Raw genomic sequence first — 20776 nt, forward strand, 5'->3', positions numbered from 1 at the left:
TTCACCTACCACCCCACCAACCCCCCACTGGTCCTCACCTACCACCCCACCAACCCCCCACTGGTCCTCACCTACCACCCCACCAACCCCCCACTGGTCCTCACCTACCACCCCACCAACCCCCCACTGGTCCTCACCTACCACCCCACCAACCCCCCACTGGTCCTCACCTACCACCCCACCAACCCCCCACTGGTCCTCACCTACCACCCCACCAACCCCCCACTGGTCCTCACCTACCACCCCACCAACCCCCCACTGGTCCTCACCTACCACCCCACCAACCCCCCACTGGTCCTCACCTACCACCCCACCAACCCCCCACTGGTCCTCACCTACCACCCCACCAACCCCCCACTGGTCCTCACCTACCACCCCACCAACCCCCCACTGGTCCTCACCTACCACCCCACCAACCCCCCACTGGTCCTCACCTACCACCCCACCAACCCCCCACTGGTCCTCACCTACCACCCCACCAACCCCCCACTGGTCCTCACCTACCACCCCACCAACCCCCCACTGGTCCTCACCTACCACCCCACCAACCCCCCACTGGTCCTCACCTACCACCCCACCAACCCCCCACTGGTCCTCACCTACCACCCCACCAACCCCCCACTGGTCCTCACCTACCACCCCACCAACCCCCCACTGGTCCTCACCTACCACCCCACCAACCCCCCACTGGTCCTCACCTACCACCCCACCAACCCCCTTCCTGAAGAAGGGCTTATGCCCGAAACGTCGATTCTCCTGTTCCTTGGATGCTGCCTGACCTGCTGCGCTTTTCCAGCAACACATTTTCAGCTCGTTTATCTACATACCTGTTCTTCCACTGTCACTAACTCGAAGTCCTGAAATTCCCCTCTAAACAAGTGTGCACCTATGTCACATGAGCTGAAGCAGTCCAAGGCAGCAGTTCACCATCACTCACCACCTCTCCGCTCCCCCCTCCAGAGTAATTAGGATTAGCAAACGTCCTAATCTTGCCAGCAACATTCATATTCCATGAAATTAAAAAAAGAAACTCACCTTCCAAAGTCACAGAGTTTTAGGACAGCTGTTTCAGGATCAAGCAGTAGATTCTGTGGTTTAATATCCCGATGGCAAATTCCAAAGGAATGGATGTATGCTAAACTCCGGAACAGCTGATACATATATAACTAAAGAAAAAAATAATAATTTTCATCAATTATTAGAATGGAATTCTTCAGCTTTGACTGCACAGCTAGAAAAAGAAAGAACTGCATGTATATAACACAGTTACTTCGGATATCTTAAAGTACTTTGTAACCAAGTTATAAAAGATGTGACATTCATTTTGTACAGAGCAACATTTCACAAACAACTAACCAGATAACCTGTTTTTGGTGGTTTTGGTTTAAGAAATGCTGACAGGCAGATAATTTCTTATGCTTTGCATCTATAAACGAGAATAGCACATGGGGTCTACATTGGACAGCTCAAAAGTATCATACGGTCATAAACCACATTTAATAATTAGTTTTGTATGCAAACTGACATTCAACCCGAATTAGGTGATCACTAAAGATACCATCAAGACTAACAAAGAGTGCAGATTAACAGCCTTAGATAACGGGCTGCCTAAAAAAAAAACTATCAGAGAAGGACCCTGCCTCAAGAGATATTATTAAGGAGTACTAGATCAAGATCAGAAATTGAGTTTCCTGATCAGCAGATTTTTCAGTCTATATACACTTGGTTCAGAAAAGAAGTCCTAACTTCAGATCATCACTGAGTAAGTCAATAGCAAGCACCTAAAATTATTTAATTCATTCTTTAGATTAAAAACTAAGTGGCCAATTTCCTTACAACGCCACGTGTACAGCTCAGACTTCCGCCACATAATTGAAATGACGTTGTCAATAAACCATTCTCTTTAAAAGCATGGACATATTCAACTTCTTCCCCAGGTTTCTGAACTAATGGAATCGAATACATTTAAAAACCACATTTTCCAGGCTAAAGCCAAATGTGTGTTTGTTAAGTTACCACTGTTACGTATTAAAACATTTTCCTGATTAAAATACAAAAAGCCCAAAAAGGTATTTTAAGTAATTACAGTGCATGGCAATCAATCAGAGTCCTAGTTTACTGCAATGATCTACATATGCAAGTGAACTGAATGAAGAGAACTGGTCAGGCCATTCTGATCCCAGTTTGAAGCAATTTCTGCTCACAGAAATGTTGAATCGAGATAGAATCCAATTGTATAATTACAGTCAAGTAATTCAATAATTCTCTTATCTTGAATGCAAAAACAGTGAGTGTCATTATTGAAGGACCACCCCTCTAGATATAATGTTCATTTCCAAGCAGATTGACAAGGCTTGGACAAGTACTATGCCAACAAATTAAGCACAGGCAATTTATTGACAGAGGCAGTACAAATATTTGATTTAATACTTGATAAAAATTGCTTGATCTTAAACAATCATATGCATCAAATGTTACAAATTAACTCATCTATTGTTATATAATAGGCATATCTACTAGAGTTCAAAATGTTTCACATCTTTCAATTAAAGTAAGAGAAAATTCCAATGCTCATCTAAAACTAGAGATGGTGGTATCACTGGGCATGAAAGCCAGAGGTCCAGACTTGGGTTCTGAAAGGAGATCTATCCTCCTTATCTAGTCTGGCCGATACACAATTTGGACCCACACAGATGTGGTCAATTCATCAGGCCTATGAAGTAGCCTAGTATACCACTCAGTCCAAGGTTGATTAGGGATGGGCAGCAAATATTGGCCAGCGAGCACGCTCCACATCAAATGAAGAAAAAAAAGAGCATATCTGGGACACTGAATGAGATAAAAAGTAAACAGAAGTGAACATTTTTTTGTTCTATATTGCAAAAGACTTTCCAAAGATACTTGAAAATCTGAGGTCAAAAGGACAGGGAAGAACTTGAAACAACCACCAACACCAGGATAAAAGGTACTGGGAAAACTATTCCAACTAAAAGTTTGTCAAGATCTTTCTGATCTGATCACCTGCAATCTGGAACTTTAAATAAAGTGGCTGCAGAGATATCAGAGGCCTTCATTGCAATCTTCTAAAACTTTAGATTCCGGAAGGGCTCTATAAGATTGGAAAATAGTTACGAAAACACCTTTACTCCAGAAAGGACAAAGAAAAATCAGAAAAACTAATCAATTTAACCTAATATCTGTCAAAGAAATTGCTAGAATCCAATATTAAGAAGATTACAGGAGGATATACAGAAATCCTGAAGTGATCAGGCTCAATTAACAGTTTTGAGAAAGGAAAGCGGTGTATAATTAATTTAGCTGAATTCTTTGAAGGAGTAACAAGCACCTGGGCAAAAAGGAGAACCCATAGACGTACCTGAATTTCCAAAAGGCATTAAAATGTGGGGATGAGGAATAGTAGAGGAAAAATGTCACTCGTAGGTATGATCTACAAGTCCCAAATTGTAAACGCAAAAAAGGAAGATGCACACTAGAAGAAATATTGGGCACTTGTGATAAAGAGACAATAATTACAAAAGATATTGATCTACATATAAACTGGAAACATCAGTTTGATTGTAATAGCTTCAATGACAAGTTCCTGGAATGCTTTCAAGATAGTTTCTTAGAGCAGCATGTTCTACCACCAGAGAGCAAGTTTTATCAGACTTCCAATTCTGTAAAGGGATTAATAATCACAATCATAGGAGTAAAGGTAACTTTAGGTAGTAGTGATTAAACATTTACTTACATGTTTGAAGGGGGAGGAGTGGGACCAAGATAACGTTTTAAATTTAAAACAAGGGTAACTAGGTGGATAAGAAAGCTGAGCTCGCAGAAGCAAATTGGGATATTAGGCTAGCTGATAGATCAGAAAATATTTAAAGGAATATTTCAGAATACTCAGAAGTGCATTCCTACGAGACTGAAAAATTCCAGAGGGGAGAACCACCACCCAAGGATTAAAGAAGAATTAAGGGAAGCATCAAACTTGAGGAATAGTATATAACTATGCAAAGACAAGGGGCAGGTCAGATTATAAAGAATGGCAGAAAATGGCTAAATGATGAATTGGGACAAACAAATTAGACCATGAGAGGAAGGCAACTAAATTAACTAATGTAAAAACAGATATCGCAAGAGTTTCTATTGGTATCTAAAATGAATGTTGATTCTCTGGAGCGATAATAAAAAAAGTGGCAAACATAATGAATAAATATTTTGCTTTTGTCTTCACTATGAAAGATACATAAAATCTCCCAGTAACATCCATAAATCTGAAGATTGGAAGACAAGGAGAACTTGATGAAATTAAGAATCTGGATTAGAGTGGTGCTGGAAAAGCACAGCAGTTCAGGCAGCATCCGAGGAGCAGGAAAATCGACGTTTCGGGCAAAAGCCCTTCATCAGGAATATAGGCAGAATGCCTGCAGAGTGGAGATAAATCACCAGGGAAATGACGTAGTGCAAAGTAACGGAGCTGTAGTTTGAAAAGTTTCCAGTCCTAATGGCTGGCTTACAAAAGAATTAAAATCACAATCACAAAATACCTAGTGTGGAAGCAGACCATTCAGCCCATCAAGTCCACACCAACCCACAGATCCATACCCCTTACCCAATCCCTGTAACTCTGCATTCCCCATGGCTAATTCATCTACCATGCACAACTCTGGACTCGACAGGCGATTTAGCATGGCTAATCCACCTAACCTGCATATGTTTGGACTCTGGGATGAAACCAGGCAGTCCAAAAACCCACGCAGACACAGGGCAGATGTGCAAACTCCATACAGTTGCCTGAAAATGGAAATTAACCAGAGTGCCTGGCACTGTGAGGCAGCAGTGCTAACCACTGAGCTACCATGCCACCGTAAATGGCCTTCCTTCAGGTCAGTAGGATGTGACAAGTTGGATCCTGTAGGGTCTATATTGGGAGCTCAATATTTTACAATTTACAGAGGAACCTCAATTATCTAGCATTCGATTATCCGAATATCAAATTATCCGGCAAGATCGCAACGTCCTGATGCTCAGCTAAACTATGTTATCCAGCATTCAATTATCTGGAATTCAATTAACTGAACAAAATATACCCTGCCCATGTCCTTTGGATCATCGAAGATCCTCTGTATATTACAGTATAATGAGTGAATCAAAGGCATGAAGGCTAGATTTGCAGATGACACAGGTAGGAAAGTACATGAAGCCCACAGATTGAAGGTGCAGACTGAGAAAAGCTGGCTGGGCACAAATTTGGAATATATGGGGAAAATGCAAAGTTGTTCGCTTTGGTGGGAAGAATAAAAAGTAGTATATTGTTTAAATAGCGAACAACTGCAAAATTCCAAGCTGCAGAGGGAACCAGGTATTCTAGTCCATGAGTCATAATAGCAGAAATAGCACAAAATCCAGAAGGCTATTGGAATTCCAGTCTTTAAGACGAGGAACCGAATGTAGAAGTAAGGATGTTACAGCTACTTACACACCCACAAAATGACATAATGACATCAGTTACTACTGACAGATGACCTCAAACCAGAATGATGTGGCCATCACCACTAAACTCTGTGCATAACAGCATCTCCCAGGTGCAGATCTACAGATGGCCTGACTGAAGCCAAAGTTCACATGTTTGATGGATATCAGGGACTGAGAATGTGGGAGCAGAGACAAGGCCACAAAGATTGGAAAGCAGCTGTGGCATCCCTGCTAGAGTTTCTGCACCTGAAAAATTCTGTACCTCCTTGATGGTGCTTATATGTAAACAGCCTTCAGGTTTTTTTAAAAAAATCCATTCATGGAATATGGGTGTCATATTTATTGCCCATCCTTAGGTGCCCTACAGTTGGTGGCAAAGAGTTGCCTTCTTGAATTGCTGCAGTCCATTTGGTGTAAGTGCATCCAAAGCTCCACTGTGAAGGAAGCTCAAACAAACTTGTGGTTGCAATTCTTTTAGATCATAACTAAGGAGTTTGAATGTTCGTTTAAAAGGTAATAGTCTCCCTCGAAATCATAACATCAGGAAGTAAGCTCAAAAGCTTGTTAGATGATCAATTTAAGAGTAAAGTTTAATGGGTAATGTGGATAAACTGAAAACATGCAATTACTTGCTTTGAATTGTAAAACTCATTTCTTTCAGGACTGCAAATTAAGACCAACATAATATATAATGAATATTGGAAGTAATTAACAAGTCAGTTAGCATCTCTAGGGAAACACGTTTAACATTTTAGGCCAATAACCTTTCAGAGATACAACACCTGCACCATCCAAAGCTCCAAATGGACCTTTAATTTAAGCAATTTGGGTATAATTTTTGCAGTTTAGTGTACTATATTCACTACTCAATGTGGCTTACTCCAATTTTGTGGAATACTGCCCATGTGCCCATCTGGAAACATGACTCAGTATCTGGTTTTCTATATTTTTCAGTCATCAATATTGGTGGATGAAAAATGAATTAGTATAAATTGGAAATGAAACAATGTTATGCTGAAAGCAGGAAGTCGTCCAAAAAGGGAGATTTATTTCATTTGCGTAGCCACAGCAACCATTTAATTGAAAAGCAACTGAAATTGGAGCCTAATTTAAGTTGACAAGACACACCTTTCAAACCCACATCATGCAGACTATCAACTATAGCCTCAGCTATCAATAAAAATTACAGCCATCTAAAGGAACATCAACTCTGGTAATCAAGATGTTATAAATGATCTACTCCTGCTCCTACTTTGTGGTCCTATGGTAACAGGACAAACAGCAATTGTCTGTCCCATTGTTACCAATCTAGAGGACAAGATTAGCTGGGATGAACTGGATAAAGGCATTGATGGAGCCCAAATTTAACCCCCTACTATATTTAACTCCCTACTACCAACAAATAAATACCCGTAAACTTCTCCTTTACCCAGTTAGCGCAGAACATCATGCAAATTTAATAAGGCTACTCACAGCATTCAAGAGTTTGTGCAGGGACAAGCTAGGGTGAATTATTACACACTTTATGCAGGTGTGAGGTGGAGATCTTTCCTGTCAGCCAACATTCCAATTGGCTAGCCTCAGGAAAGCTGGCCCAGGTTGGAGAGATATATTACATGCCAGAGCACCAAATGACAGAGACCAGCAGCAGCAGTAACTGCAACTCACCAGCTGTACTTGTGCCTAAACCACATGATTCTACAAAGCTCTGTTATACCAATGTCAAGTTATGCCATGTGGATTAAATTGCTCAAGTCACCTTTCAGTGGCTGATGAACCAGATACTGACAGGCTTATCTCATGTGCATGTATCTGGACAAACACCTAGTGTGCAGTTGCACATGGGAACACACACTTAGAATAAGAGGCCTCTTCCAGAAAACACCAGCTAGTCCAGAATCTCAAAGAACAAAATCACTAAGGTCCAAGGATGAGTACTGCTTAAGGCTGCAAACGTAGAACCAATAGTAGCTTCCCATTCTCATAACAAAATAGTAAATCATGAGGCTCTTTGGAATGTGTGGACTCTACCAAAAGTTTGCCCCAACTTCAGCACAGTGGCATGACCACTGACAGGCCGACTGAAGGAAATAAAAAGGTAAAGTGTTATTATTAAGCTGCAGTGATCTAAGGTTCATCTTAGTTTCCTCTCGAATAGCCTGAGAATAGCCAGAAAACACACCTGCACCACAGGTAAAGGAAGGAAGATTATTCCTCAGTCTGAGCACTGCAGTTAAAAAAAAAGTCAGGATAATGTCATTCCCACTTCTCAAACAACTCCAAGACTGATCACAAAACTGTTCTTTCATGTATTTTTATTGTTTTGAATTCACCTCACTTCTAATCTATGTTGCATTAGTACTACTTGTGTGAATAATAAATGCATTTATGTTAACTCAAGAAAGCCTGATTAAATTGGCTCCTTTTTAAAAAAAAACGTTTTTCAGGTCATCTGGGAGAAAAGTTATAACAAAGGAGTAATTCTTATCAAATTAACCTTATAGCAACCAATCCAGGGGGTGAGCAAATATAGGGAGCTAGTTCATCCCTTCATATCCAGGAGCTTAACAATTTGGGACTTTTCATCTGAAACTGAATTTCACCAGGGGTCTGGCCAAAACTAAGTGCACCTGCCATTTTTTTTTCCAACAAAATTAGAGACAAAAGTAGTCATGAGACAAGGTATGAAACCACCAAGTAACAACATTAAAATAAACTGTTTGAAAATGAATAAGTTCCTTACTTTTACATAAATCATCGGGAGTGTCTGCTTGGCTCGGCTATAATGTCTGGCAACTCTGTACACAGTTTCCGGAACATAGTCTAGCACCAAGTTGAGGTACACTTCATCCTTCTAGAAAAGGAGAAAAAAAAATTTGCCATTATTGTTATATACATACAATATAACAGTCTCTGATCTAGATGCTGTGTTCTTATCAGGCACCCAGTGTCAGTATCTCTGGCATTTTCATATCAAGCTCCTGGGCCAAGGTTTGATGAATTACTAAGCACTCTACCCCAGCAATACACCAATCCTATTTTAGACTCACTGCCAATTTTTAGTTCAGAGATGCTATATCAATATAAACTTACAGGAAGCAAATCAAATATTATATTCAAATGTTTTATTATTTGAAACTGAAAGAGACTGTTGTATAAAACAAGTCTACAAGATTCTTGTCATCAGTCACTCTCCACAAATTCCTTTTGAACGTATGGGCATGAGTAGCAGTTAGGCAAGTTTGTGTTCACCCAGAGTGACCTCTATAGTTGGGGTGTCCCTTGGGTACTCATTATCAAAGTCTACATTTAAATGATCCACTGAACATCAGATTAAAGAGGCAATTGTTTACAAGTTTTTTAAAAACAGACTTGATTAATGCAAGTTAATTTACAAAAAAAAAGTTTAGTACCTTGTAGACAAAAAATACGCATGAAGGGCAATGATTTCTTTGTGACAAATGAAACTGTAATGCAAGAGACTTCACAAATCATTTTCTCATTGGAGTGCAAGACAGCAAAAGAAAGGAAGGAAAAAATGAGAAGGGGGAAGGAAAGAGGAGAGAAAGAAGGAAAGAGAGGCAGCATGGTGGTTAGCACTGCTGTCTCACAGCTCCTTGGGTAGCATGGCAGAAGAGAGGGACCTTAGAGTTCAGGGACATAATTCTTTGAAGCTTACGTCACGTTACAGGATGGTATAAAGAGAGCGTTTAACACCGCTTGCCTCCATTGCTCAGTCCTTTGAGTATTGGAGTTGGGGAAGGCATGTTGAGGTTGTAGAGGACACAGGCGGTGAGTGGCCAGAGTACTGTGAGCATTATCAACTGACCTGTATAAAAGGGAATGTGTCAACTTTGTTTGGGGCCTCTTTTGACTTGACTTTGCACGCCTGAGCAGAGTGTCAAAGGAGGTCACTTAGCTTGTACAGGCTTTAATAAACTGACTGATTGCAGAAGTTGGTGTTTGCAAATTGCATTTTGTGAGAGAAATCTCGGGAAAAGATCCTAACATTAGGAACTGCTTTTATTTAAGTTTACAGCACCAGTTTCATCTCACATTTCTCACCCTCAATCTGAATATAAAAATGTCATGATCCCTCTTGTGTAGACAATCCTTTCCTATGAGATCATGAACTGAAGCATCTTATACATTACCATCTAAAAGCTCTTTGGTTGGTTTCAGAAAGTATTGTTTGAAGTTAATTGCCCCAATTAGACTGAATGAACTCATCTTTCAGATGAACTTTGCCAATTTCATTCTTTAATTGATGTTTAAAATTGACTAAGATTATTGCAGCAACTTTCTTGCAGGCTCCCATTGTTCTATACTGCATCTACTGTCAAGCTTTTAAATGACACCCAGTGACTCTTGTGTTTAGTATTTCTCATGTCTAGCCAAACTGATTCCACTCTCAACCTTCCAAACTAAAACCAAATCTCACTGTACTGATCTCATCCTTAACCAACTGTGCTACCCAACCTCTTTATAGCTGCTTTTCTTTCGAACAGTCAAATGCTCTTGAATACTCAAACTCGAACAGTCGTCTTGCAACTACGTCTTTGTAATGGTCAATACTATAAATTTATTTGTATGTGATCTGTTCGTGTATCTTATGAATTCTGTATCCAATCAAATAAAGAGCCTTTAATCCTATCTTACTTTACTCTGACCTTATCTGGAGAATTCATGCTCATGTGTCTGTTGCTTTCTGCCACACTGTGGTTATGACATTATAGAATGTTGAACAGTACAGCACAGTACAGGCCCTTTGGCCCTTGATGGTGTGCCGACCTTTTATCCTACTCTAAGATGAAACTAATCTATGTACTCTACATTTTACCATTGTCCATATGCGTATCCAAGAGTTGCTTAAATGACTGACAAATCATAGGAATAAAATAAATATTACTATAATTATATTCTAAATGAAATTATAATTTCTTGTAGTTTTAAAAATTCTTCATTTGTAAATTCTTCTAATGCTGAAAAGGATCTAATCCTGAAATATTGACAAAGTTTTGTTATGAGACACAAAAAGGCACTGAGGACTCTTGAGGTTTGGGGTTTAAGTCTCAACAGCTCCAGATGCCTGTCAATAACATGCTTGAAATAGTAGATACTTCTAATCATCAACAGCCTCTACCTGATAAATCATTTCTGTCCCCAACAAACCGTTTTACCCAATCATTTGAAACAAATAAAATCTTAGCACTAATATTTGAAACTAATCAGTGATTCAAATGAAAACACTTGGACATAAACAGAGTCTTAAAATCTCTGGTGAAACTGCTGTTAGCAGCAACCAGTAGTAAAATGAGAGAGTGTGCGCTTTCCAACTTGAGGTTTGTTGCTGCATGAGTGAATAACACACCTGGATGGTCTAGCAGACACCAATAGAGCTTCTTTAGCTTTAATAACAACAACAATGTATCCAAACAGTTAGTGAGATGGTTTTGGGCATATATTTCATAATTACAGGATTTCAATACCAACTGATCTCACTTAGTAGCAACTGCATGCAATATTTCAACTTGAAATTGTTTTAAAAAGATTTATAGTGCTGCTGAGAAATGTGCGCAAGTTTCTGAGAAAATTTATTTTGAAGTACTAACTTTAAATTATAGACGGATTGTACAGACATCGAGGACATAGGGCAAGGGCTCCATTAATCAGCAACTATTAATACCTCACAATATTGTTCAGTCAGATGCCTTTCCATACTATTTGAATAAAGTTTCATCAACATGCTTTACTCCTAGCTATACTCTGCTGAGCTGAGCTAACTATATGTCAAACACACAGTTACTACTGGGTAAGTTCTACATTTTCTCAAGAGTAAGCAGTGACCCAGCCACCTCACTACAAAGGCCTCTCCAATCCACAGCAAAATGTCAAAAATTATATTGGATCCAAGTATCAAACTATCAATATATGATACTAACCATTTCAGAATTAACTAAACAGAGACAGTTCCCAAAATTGGAAAGCAATGGTCGTAACAAACACAGAAAATGCTGGAGAAACCATAGGGGTTTGAGTGCACCGATCCTGGGAACGTTACTTAAGAGTTGGGAATTCCTGTTGAGATTGTACAGGACATTAGTGAGGCCTCTTCTGCAATATTGTGTCCAATTCTGGTCACCCAATTATAGGAAGAATATTATTAACCTCGAGGGAGTTCAGAAGAGGTTTACCAGGATGTTGCCAGGAATGGAAGGTTTGACTTAGAATGAAAGGCTGGATAGGCTGGGACCTTTTTCACTGAAGCATAGGAGGTTGAGAGGCTTGCTTATAGAAGTTTATAAAATAATGAAGGGTACAGATAGAGTTAATGGCAATTGTCTTTTCCCTCGGATGAGGGATTTCAAGACTGGGGGCACATTTTTAAGGTAAGAAAGATTTAGAAAAGACATGAGGGGATGACTTTTTTTTAAAAAAAACACAGGGTGGTTTGCATGTGGGACGAACTTACTGAGGAAATGGTTGATGTGGATACAATTAACAATTAAAAGACATTTGGATAAGTACATAATAGGAAAGGTTTGGAGGGATATGGGCCAGGAGCAGGCAGGTGGGAGTAGTTTAGCTTGGGAATATGTTTGGCATGGATTGGTTGGACCGAAGGGTCTGTTTTGTGCTGTATGACTCTATAACTCAGCATTCATCTTGAATACAAGAGCAGAGATATATTGCTGAGGCTGAGATAGGCCCTGGTCAGACCACATTTGGAATACTGTGACCAGTTTTAGGCCCCGTATTTAAGGATGGGTGTGCTGACTTTGAGGAGGGTCCAGCAAAGGTTTACAAGCATGATTCCAAGGATGGTTTATATAGAGTGTTTGAGGACTTTGGGTCCATACATTAAAGAATAAGGTAGGAGCACATTGAAACTTACAGAATTCTGAGGTGCCTAGATAATGATGATGAAGTAATGAGAAAATTATATCTCCACTTTGAGACACTAAAGACCTGAGCGCACAGCCTCAGAGTGAATGGATGATCCCTTACAACTGAGATGAGGAGGAATTTCTTCAGACAGAGGGTGGTGAATCGTTGGAGCTCATTGCCACAGAAGTCCGTGCAGCTGAGTCAGTGTTTTTAAGACACAGAGGTAGACAGATTCTTGATTAGTAAGTAGATCAATGGTTATGGGAAAAGACAGAAGAATAGGATTGAGAATGGCTAATTCTGCTCGTATACCTTCTAGTCTTAGTAGGTGTGGCAGCACCCGTGGTGAGCAAACCAGCTAAAGCGTAGAGTCCGATATGACTCTTCAGAACCAGAGATCTTCAGTTCTGAAGAAGTGGCATATCGGACAAGTTACCAGTTTCCCTCTCTACAGACGCTGCCAGACCTGAAGTTTCTCCAACCAGATCATACCCACCACTTGTGTTCACCTATCACTACCACACCATTCCACCTCTCTCCACCCAAAACCCGACATCCATCCACTTTACCTGCAGCTCCTCCTACCCGAACCTCCATTCCTGAAAAAGGGTTATACCAGAAATGTTGAATTCTCCACCTCCTGATACTGCCTGGCTTGCTGTGTTCTTTCAGCCTTATGCTAGTCTACTTTGGATCCCAGCATCTGTAATTTTTTTTGTGTCTCTGATGAGTTTCTCCAGTATTTTGTCACTTTTACTTTGAATTTACAGTATTCACCAGATTTTGCCTTTATAAGGAATGATAGCAGTCAGGAGCCAGAGATTAACTAAGTATTACATGGAGTGCAGAAAGGGGAGCAGTAAGATAGATAACAATTTTGGAAAGAAAACTGATCTGATGATATAAAAAGCTAAACATGTTGTGAGTCAAGTCCTCTGTTTATAAAAACATGCAAATATCTTTCTTACTGAATTTATTTCCAAAATGTTTCAGTCACAGATGTGGTTAGCAACAGTATTTCAAAAAAGTAGTTGAATCCACCTAATAACTCATGCATAACCTCACATCTTGTAGTGGAAAGTGGTAATGAGGTGGTGTAAGTTATTAAGCTGAAACCAGTCTAAATCACAGGAAGAAGATCATTCAGCTGTTCTATCACTTAATGGCTGATCCGCACCTTAGCTCATTCTTTACAACTTTATGACATATTCATTGGTGCGCTTAAAAATATATTCATTTCGATCTTGGAAGTTTTAACTGACTAAGCATCAAAGGCTTTTTGAGAAGACCATTCTGTCACCTTTCACGTGGAGCAATGTTTCCCAATTTCATTCTTGTATAGTTTTGGAGTTTTATTACATCTCCATTTTGAATTTCCCTAGCAGAGTACCTCTTCTGTATCTACGTTATTGAAATGTGTAAATCATAAAATGATTCAATCATCCTTCCAAATCACTCCTTCAAAAATAACTTGTATTTAATTAGGACCTTTACCACAATCAAACTACCCAACTCACTATTCTATAGTAAATCATTCCTGATGAAGGGCTTTTGCCCGAAATGTCGATTTTGCTGCTCCTCGGATACTGACCTGCTGTGCTTTTCCAGCACCACTCTGACCTAGATTCTATAGCACAAGCCAGGTTTATGTAACCCTTCTTTACAATTTAAACCATTAACACAAAGTATCAATTGAGAATAAACTGCTAGAAAAATTATGTTAAAAGGTTTTCAATTCTACTATGAACAGCACTTCATTTTCCACTTGGGAACTCCACAGTCTACTGAACTCTCACACAACCCATTGTTAGCCACTAACAGTCCCTATTAAGAGCTATGCATTCTCCTAGTCAGATCATTATCCACTCCTTTGGCTGTCTATCTTTTCTTCTCTCTTTAGCCATCATTTCCTCCTTAATGCTCCCACCACTACCTTCTCCATAAAAACCAACATCTTCCTAGCTACCATCGGTTCTGAGGAAGGTTCGCTCAATTGGAAATGTTAACTCTGATTTCTCTCCACACATACTGCTAGACCTGCTGAGCTTTTCCAGCAATTTGTTTTTTTTCTGCTAAGTGGACTGATTGGTGTTTGAAATATCACCCATTGGAACAGCTGGATCAAAAAAAGGTCAAACATTACAATGCTTGATACATCCTGAATGACCAGACATTACTAACACAGCAGTGATTATCAGATTTGATGCTAAACAACTGCCCTTCTCATTTCTCTTATCCAGGGAAGCCCAACATTAAGTGTCTGTGGAAAGACTTTCTCAAACTTATGTTTTTCTATGAAGCAAACAGTAATCTCAAAACTTGATATCCTGAATCTTATTATATTAATATTTAATCAATATTATGTTAGCATTGATTCTAATAGTTTAACCAAAATAATGCCCCATTGCTCCTTCATCAATCAAAGTCTTTTTGAGAAGGGGCGTCACATTTTTCACCCTCAACTTTGCTATGCACTTTTTAAACTTGAACTTTGGCCTGCAAATTATTGCCATCCATTATTCTACATATAGGACATATCTGTCTATACTTATTGCTTTAGAAAACTTACATCAACTGTGCACAAAAAAAACTGAGACTGCACATGTAATCTCTTGAAGTATGACAAACTGTGTGTGCTTGGTTCACATTACTTTTGTTAAACTGACCACAGTGATCGTCAAATATAAGTTGCCAACTGGCTCACAACAGCATGGGTTACAGTCAGTTTACCAGAAGATGACAAGTCCCAGTACTTGCATTATGAGTTTTACATGGATAGTTCAGCAAGCAGCAGTAACTAGCATCTAATACTGAATGAACTGCATAATGTGGCAACTTGGGATCCCAACTTGTGTATATGATCAGTTGCTTTCCAGCTGCAAGGCTTAGATGGAACATATTCTGGATTAGTGGTGCTGGAAGAGCACAGCAATTCAGGCAGCATCCGAGGACAGGCAAAATCGACGTTTCGGGCAAAAGCTTTTACCTTAGATGGAACATAGTTTAATCAAGCGGACAGAAACATGGAAAACAGAATTCAATTCGCAGAGCTTAGAGACAATACATTGGAATGCAAAGCAAGGAATGCATAAAAAGCAGTATTTCACAAAAATTAGGAGAAATAGCAGAACCTTGGAGTGCATTCCCACAGATCTACAGTCGTAAGGTAGATGAGGCTGAGGCTTCTTTTCCTTATTAGTCAATACAATGGATACAACAGCAAGATGATTATGGTAAAGGTTTAAGTTACAGCTTCTTTAATGCATCTGTTCTGGTTACTGCATTCTGGAAGGATGTGATTGCTTGAGAAAGGAAGAGGTTTATGAAGATGTTGCCAGGTATGGAGGATTTTAGCTGTGTGGAAAGATTGAATAAGCTTGGGTAGTTTTATTCAGAATTGAAGAAATGTGCACACAGTAGATCAGCGTTTAGCACTACCACCTCACAGCACCAGGGACTTCATCCTTGGGCAACTGTGTGTGAAGTTTGCATATTCTCCCCATGTCTGCTAGGTTTCCTCCAGGTGCTCTGGTTTCCTCCCACAGTCCAAAGATGCACATGTTAGGAGAATTGGCCATGCTAAATTGTCATTGTGTCCAAGGCTGTGCAGGCTAGGTTGGGTAGACATGGGAAATGCAGGGTCACAGGGATAGGGTAGGATGCGCTTTGGAGGAAAAAAAAGTGTATACTCAATAGGCCAAAACGCCTGCTTCCACACTGTAGGGAATCTATGATTCTATGAGAAGAAACTGAGGGATCTTCAGTTGACTATAAAATTAAAAGGAATCCAAAGTATATAGGATTTCAGTTAGCTGAGAGAGAACATTAGTCAGGTGGTATAGATAAAGGAATGGGCAAAATTATTATAGAGGGCAATCAAGATGCTTTTTCATCCAAAGATCACTTCGGGTCTGGAGGCACATGCCCAAGAAAGGATTGTATACCTGTTTCTACTGAAACCGATGCCTTCCGTACAGATGATGGATCAAGAGGGTTTTTCTGTTCAATCGTGGAATGGGACATCTTTGAGTCACCATTTATTGCGCATCCTTGGTTGCCTTTAAAGGTGGTAATGAGAATGTATATAGGGTATAAGCAGGCAGGGAGAGAGTTAAGTTCTGAGTTTTATGAAACAAGAGGTTCAGCTGAGCATGACTCAGATCAGATAAGATCTCAGTTAACAATGGGGTACTGGAGGCAAGGGTAATGGGTTAACAAGGTGGAAATGCAGTCATTATATGTAGAGCCATTTAACAACATTGGAAGCATTCAGGATGCAAGGTCAGCTAACAAGGGGAAAAATATCCATTGTATGAATCCAGTTAACAAGGTTAAGAACATTCATTGTATAACAATAAAGGGCTTGGTCTCTGCTATTGATACTCATTGATTGTAACGGTCACCCAATTAATATGTATGTTGCCTTATCTGGATGCTCCTCCCTGTAAAATGACTATATAGTTGTGCGGTAGGAGGATCATTGCTCACACTGGCTTTCAGGACACCACCATACAACCTTGTCACTGTAGACGGTGCAAGATGTGTCAGAGTGTCAACACTGATACCACCATTACACATAGGGACACCTCCCACCATGCACATGGCAGGTACTCAAGTGACTCAGCCAACATTGTCTCTCTCATACACTGTAGGCAAGGATGCCCTGAGGCATGGTACATTGGTGAGATGAGCAGTGGCTATGGCAACAGATGAATGGACACTGCACAACAATCAACAGACAGGAGTGTTCCCTCCCAATTGAAGAGCACTTTAGTGGTCAGAGTCATTCGACCTCAGACCTTCAGGCCACCATTCTTCAAGGCAGACCTTTGGGACAGGCAACAACACAAAGTAGCTGAGCAGAAGCTGATAGCCAAGACTGATACCCACGGGGATGGCCTCAACCAGGACCTTGGGTTCATGTCACACCACAGGTGACCCCACTGCACTATGCAGATACACACACACACTCCTATAGACTCATACACAAGGTCCCTCTCATACGTTCACACATACAAACCCACACACTCACGCTCTCACAGACACTCATACTCCACCCCGCACACACCCATCCACATGCAGACACACAAGTTTGTAGGGTGAAATTGTACTTGCAGAATTACATTTTATTTTGCTCAAAAACTGCATGAATCTATGTAAGATTCTGTAAATCCCTTTTTAAAATTAGGATCAGTCTGAACATTGGGACACAGTCAGCCTCGCACCTTCAATGCATTATTTGGGCCAACATGGAACCAATTGTTAAAGTTCACTTCAGAATGTAACTTCAAGTTCTGGGATTTACATATGAAAGAACTGAAACCAACATGCCAAACATGAGACAAAATCTTTTTCAATATATAATTTCAGTTACATCACACTAAACTTTTGCCAAAAATTCTGCGTCCTACAATAGTATACTCCACAACCATCTGAAGGAGCAGTGCTCTCAAAGCTTGAGCTTCCAAATAAACTTGTTGGAATATAACCTGGTGTTGAGATTTTTAACTTGTACACACCAGTCCAACACCGGCACCTCCAAATCATACCAGCAAACAGGTGGACAGGACACAGAAGGTTTGGGTTTTAAAAGCAAGATAGGTGGCCCACTGAAGTAAGCTAACATGCTTGTTATTTTGTGATGACACTCCAATAATAAAGCTGGATGTATTCAATTTTAATAGACCTTAATCTCATGAGTAACTAATTTAAATGGACTAAATTAATTTGATTCAAGTGGAAAATCTCTGGTAGCAAATAGTAACAAATCTATTCTTTGTCGCCATCCTGTGGGTAATTTATAATGGCATGTTGTGGTTTTGAATGTCTGAAGCTGTCTCTCCAAAACTCTCTATGCTTGTAAATGATGTGCAGTTAACTTCTCTACTACTACCTGAACCATAATTGCCTTTCAAAGGAATAGCTCCTAGGAATGGGGTAGACAAATCCATAATTGGAAGGACGTAGTGGATATCCTGCTTTCATTTTTGGTCATAGTCCTACACAATATACTAAAGCTCAAATGAATGGTTCTTCAAAACCTGGTATGGGTATTGAAGTGCTGTTTGATTATTTGTTAAGGTTTGTCTACCACCTGACATACAGAATAGAACTGCAGTACATATTTATAAAGTTTTGGTCATGTAAAATACTTGTTTTTCAATATCTGTTTTGCATATTCCTATATGCCCTGCCCTAGGAATTTCATGCGTTTCTGGCAATAGTTCCTGATATCTGGGTTGCACCATTGTTTGATGAACAATTGTCCACTCTTAGTCCACAGGTCTGTAAGGATGTCTTCCATTTCACCAGCACTCCATTTTTTAAACTTAAAAAGAGAGCACCTCTCTGAAATCTTCAGCCTCAGCTTTAGTGTTAGCTGTCTGAATTAACATTTCACTCTGGATCTGCTTATTTTGTATAATAGAACTTGGATTATTGTCTCAGTCTCTCCCATCTACTAATACTTGGGCTTTCACTGAACTCGCTGGAGGAAAAACTAAATCCTACTCCAGCAAAAGAGTTTAAGTAGGCCCTCTATCCCTTAGTATGGTTATAGGCTTGGATGCTTCCTTTGAAGAGAAAGGGTCATCTTCCCTTTCAATAAAAACCCTTCCTATGCTCATCTAGCCTGCACACTTATCTGCATTCTCAGCAATAACTACATCTAGTCTCTTAATTGTAATTAAAGCTATAATCTGATCTGTGGCCTTTCCTCAGTTTATTTTTTGAACTTACTCTTATGATCTCCAAGTAGTATCATGGATTTTCCTTTAGATTTCTGAAAAAATGTATTTGACCTCCTTACATTGCAAACATCTTGCCTTTCAGTTTTTACCTCCATCCTCCATATGCTCCCTGCTGATCAAGGAAACATTGGGATATTCTCAGTTATCCATTGTATGCTTTGGTCACAAGTCTTCTTTCCATTCTCTTTTTTTAAAGAAATCTCTTTTGAAGATAGGAGGGTGGAAAGTGGTGTAATTTTACAGATTAGCTCAGTCAGCCATAACTGCTGCCTGTCTCGTAGCTGCAACCCTTTGGTCGTCAACATGGATTCTTGCTAAAAACTTACGATTATTCTCTTAGAATTTAAAAACTCATTAAGAGACCTTGGGGTGCAGGTTCATTGTTCCTTAAAAGTGAAGAGTCAGGTAGATAGGATAGTGAAGGCATTTAGTATGCTTTCCTTTATTGGTCAGAGTGTTGACTGTACGAGTTGGAAGATCATGTTGCATCTGTATAGGACTTTGCTTAGGCCACTTCTGGAGTGGCCTAACAGTGTGTGCATTCTGCTCGCCCTTCTATAGGAAGGGTAATGTTGTGAAACTTCAAAGGGTTCAGAAAAGGTTTACAAGGATCTTGCCAGGGTTGGAGGGTTTGAACTGTAGGGAGATGCCGAATAGGCTGGGGCTGTTTTCCCTGGAGCAGAGGCTGAGGGGTGACGTTATGGAGGTTTATAAAATCATGAGGGGCATGGTCTTTTCCCTGGGGTGAGGGGGGGGGAGAAAGAGTCCAGAACAAGAGGGCATAGGTTTGCAGCGAGAAAGAAAAGATGTAAAAAGGGACCGAAGGAGCAACTTTTTCCAAGCAGAGGGTGCGTGTATGGAATGAACTGCCAGAAGAAGTGGAGGAGGCTGGTACAATTCCACCATTTAAAATGCATCTGGATGGTTATATGAATAGGAAGGGTTTAGAGGGATATGGGCAAACTGCTGGCAAATGAGACTAGATTACTTTAGGATATCTGGTCAGCATGGATGAGTTGAACTGAAGGGTCTGCTTCCATGCTGTACATCCTTCTCTATGACTCTAAGTAGTTAGATCTTCTGTTAGTATCCACCTGCCAAAATTACTTTGCTTAACACTTTTGAATTCAATACAATTTTATCCTGATTGTTTCCTTAAATTCCAGAACCTCAGGCACCAACTTGTATGCATCCAATATAAGTTTCTTTACAGCAATCCCAAGAAACTTCCTCCAATAGCAAAGCATACTTGCATCCCTTTTTCTCACTCCTGTATTTCCATTTCAGGCATTCTCACTTCCATTTCTATTTCTTTACTGTTTTCTGCCATCTCTAGTGTTTCGACATTCCCTTCATGCTTTAACTGTGACTATCACTTGATTCTGATGTTTCACTGCCTAAAGGACTTGTTTCTTTTATTTCCTCTAAATTCAAGTGTTAATTCTCAAATTATTTCTTAGCTCTGCTACTAGGCAATACCACCTCCATTTTACACAGTAAGTCAACTATGTCTGAAATTTCCTTTGAGACTGCTCGAGACAACTCTGCCACTTGCAGGATACCCTTTACAGTTGTGGTTCTGTTCGCCAAGCTGGGAATTTGTGTTGTAGACGTTTCGTCCCCTGTCTAGGTGACATCCTCAGTGCTTGGGAGCCTCCTGT

At 40.0% G+C, this 20776-nt stretch overlaps 1 protein-coding gene across 1 annotated transcript in view; it reads right to left on the reverse strand.

Annotated features, from left to right (window-relative positions):
- Nucleotides 1-20776, reverse strand: part of gsk3ba (glycogen synthase kinase 3 beta, genome duplicate a) — a 189022-nt gene that overhangs the window by 46446 nt on the left and 121800 nt on the right. Inside the window, exons 4-5 of the mRNA XM_043701008.1 lie at nucleotides 8222-8332; nucleotides 1036-1166 (exon numbers count right to left, since the gene is read on the reverse strand). Coding sequence (XP_043556943.1) covers nucleotides 1036-1166; nucleotides 8222-8332 — 242 coding nt within the window. The remainder of the gene's footprint in view (nucleotides 1-1035; nucleotides 1167-8221; nucleotides 8333-20776) is intronic.

Source organism: Chiloscyllium plagiosum, chromosome 12 (genome assembly GCF_004010195.1).
Source record: "Chiloscyllium plagiosum isolate BGI_BamShark_2017 chromosome 12, ASM401019v2, whole genome shotgun sequence".
Lineage (NCBI taxonomy): Eukaryota > Metazoa > Chordata > Chondrichthyes > Orectolobiformes > Hemiscylliidae > Chiloscyllium > Chiloscyllium plagiosum.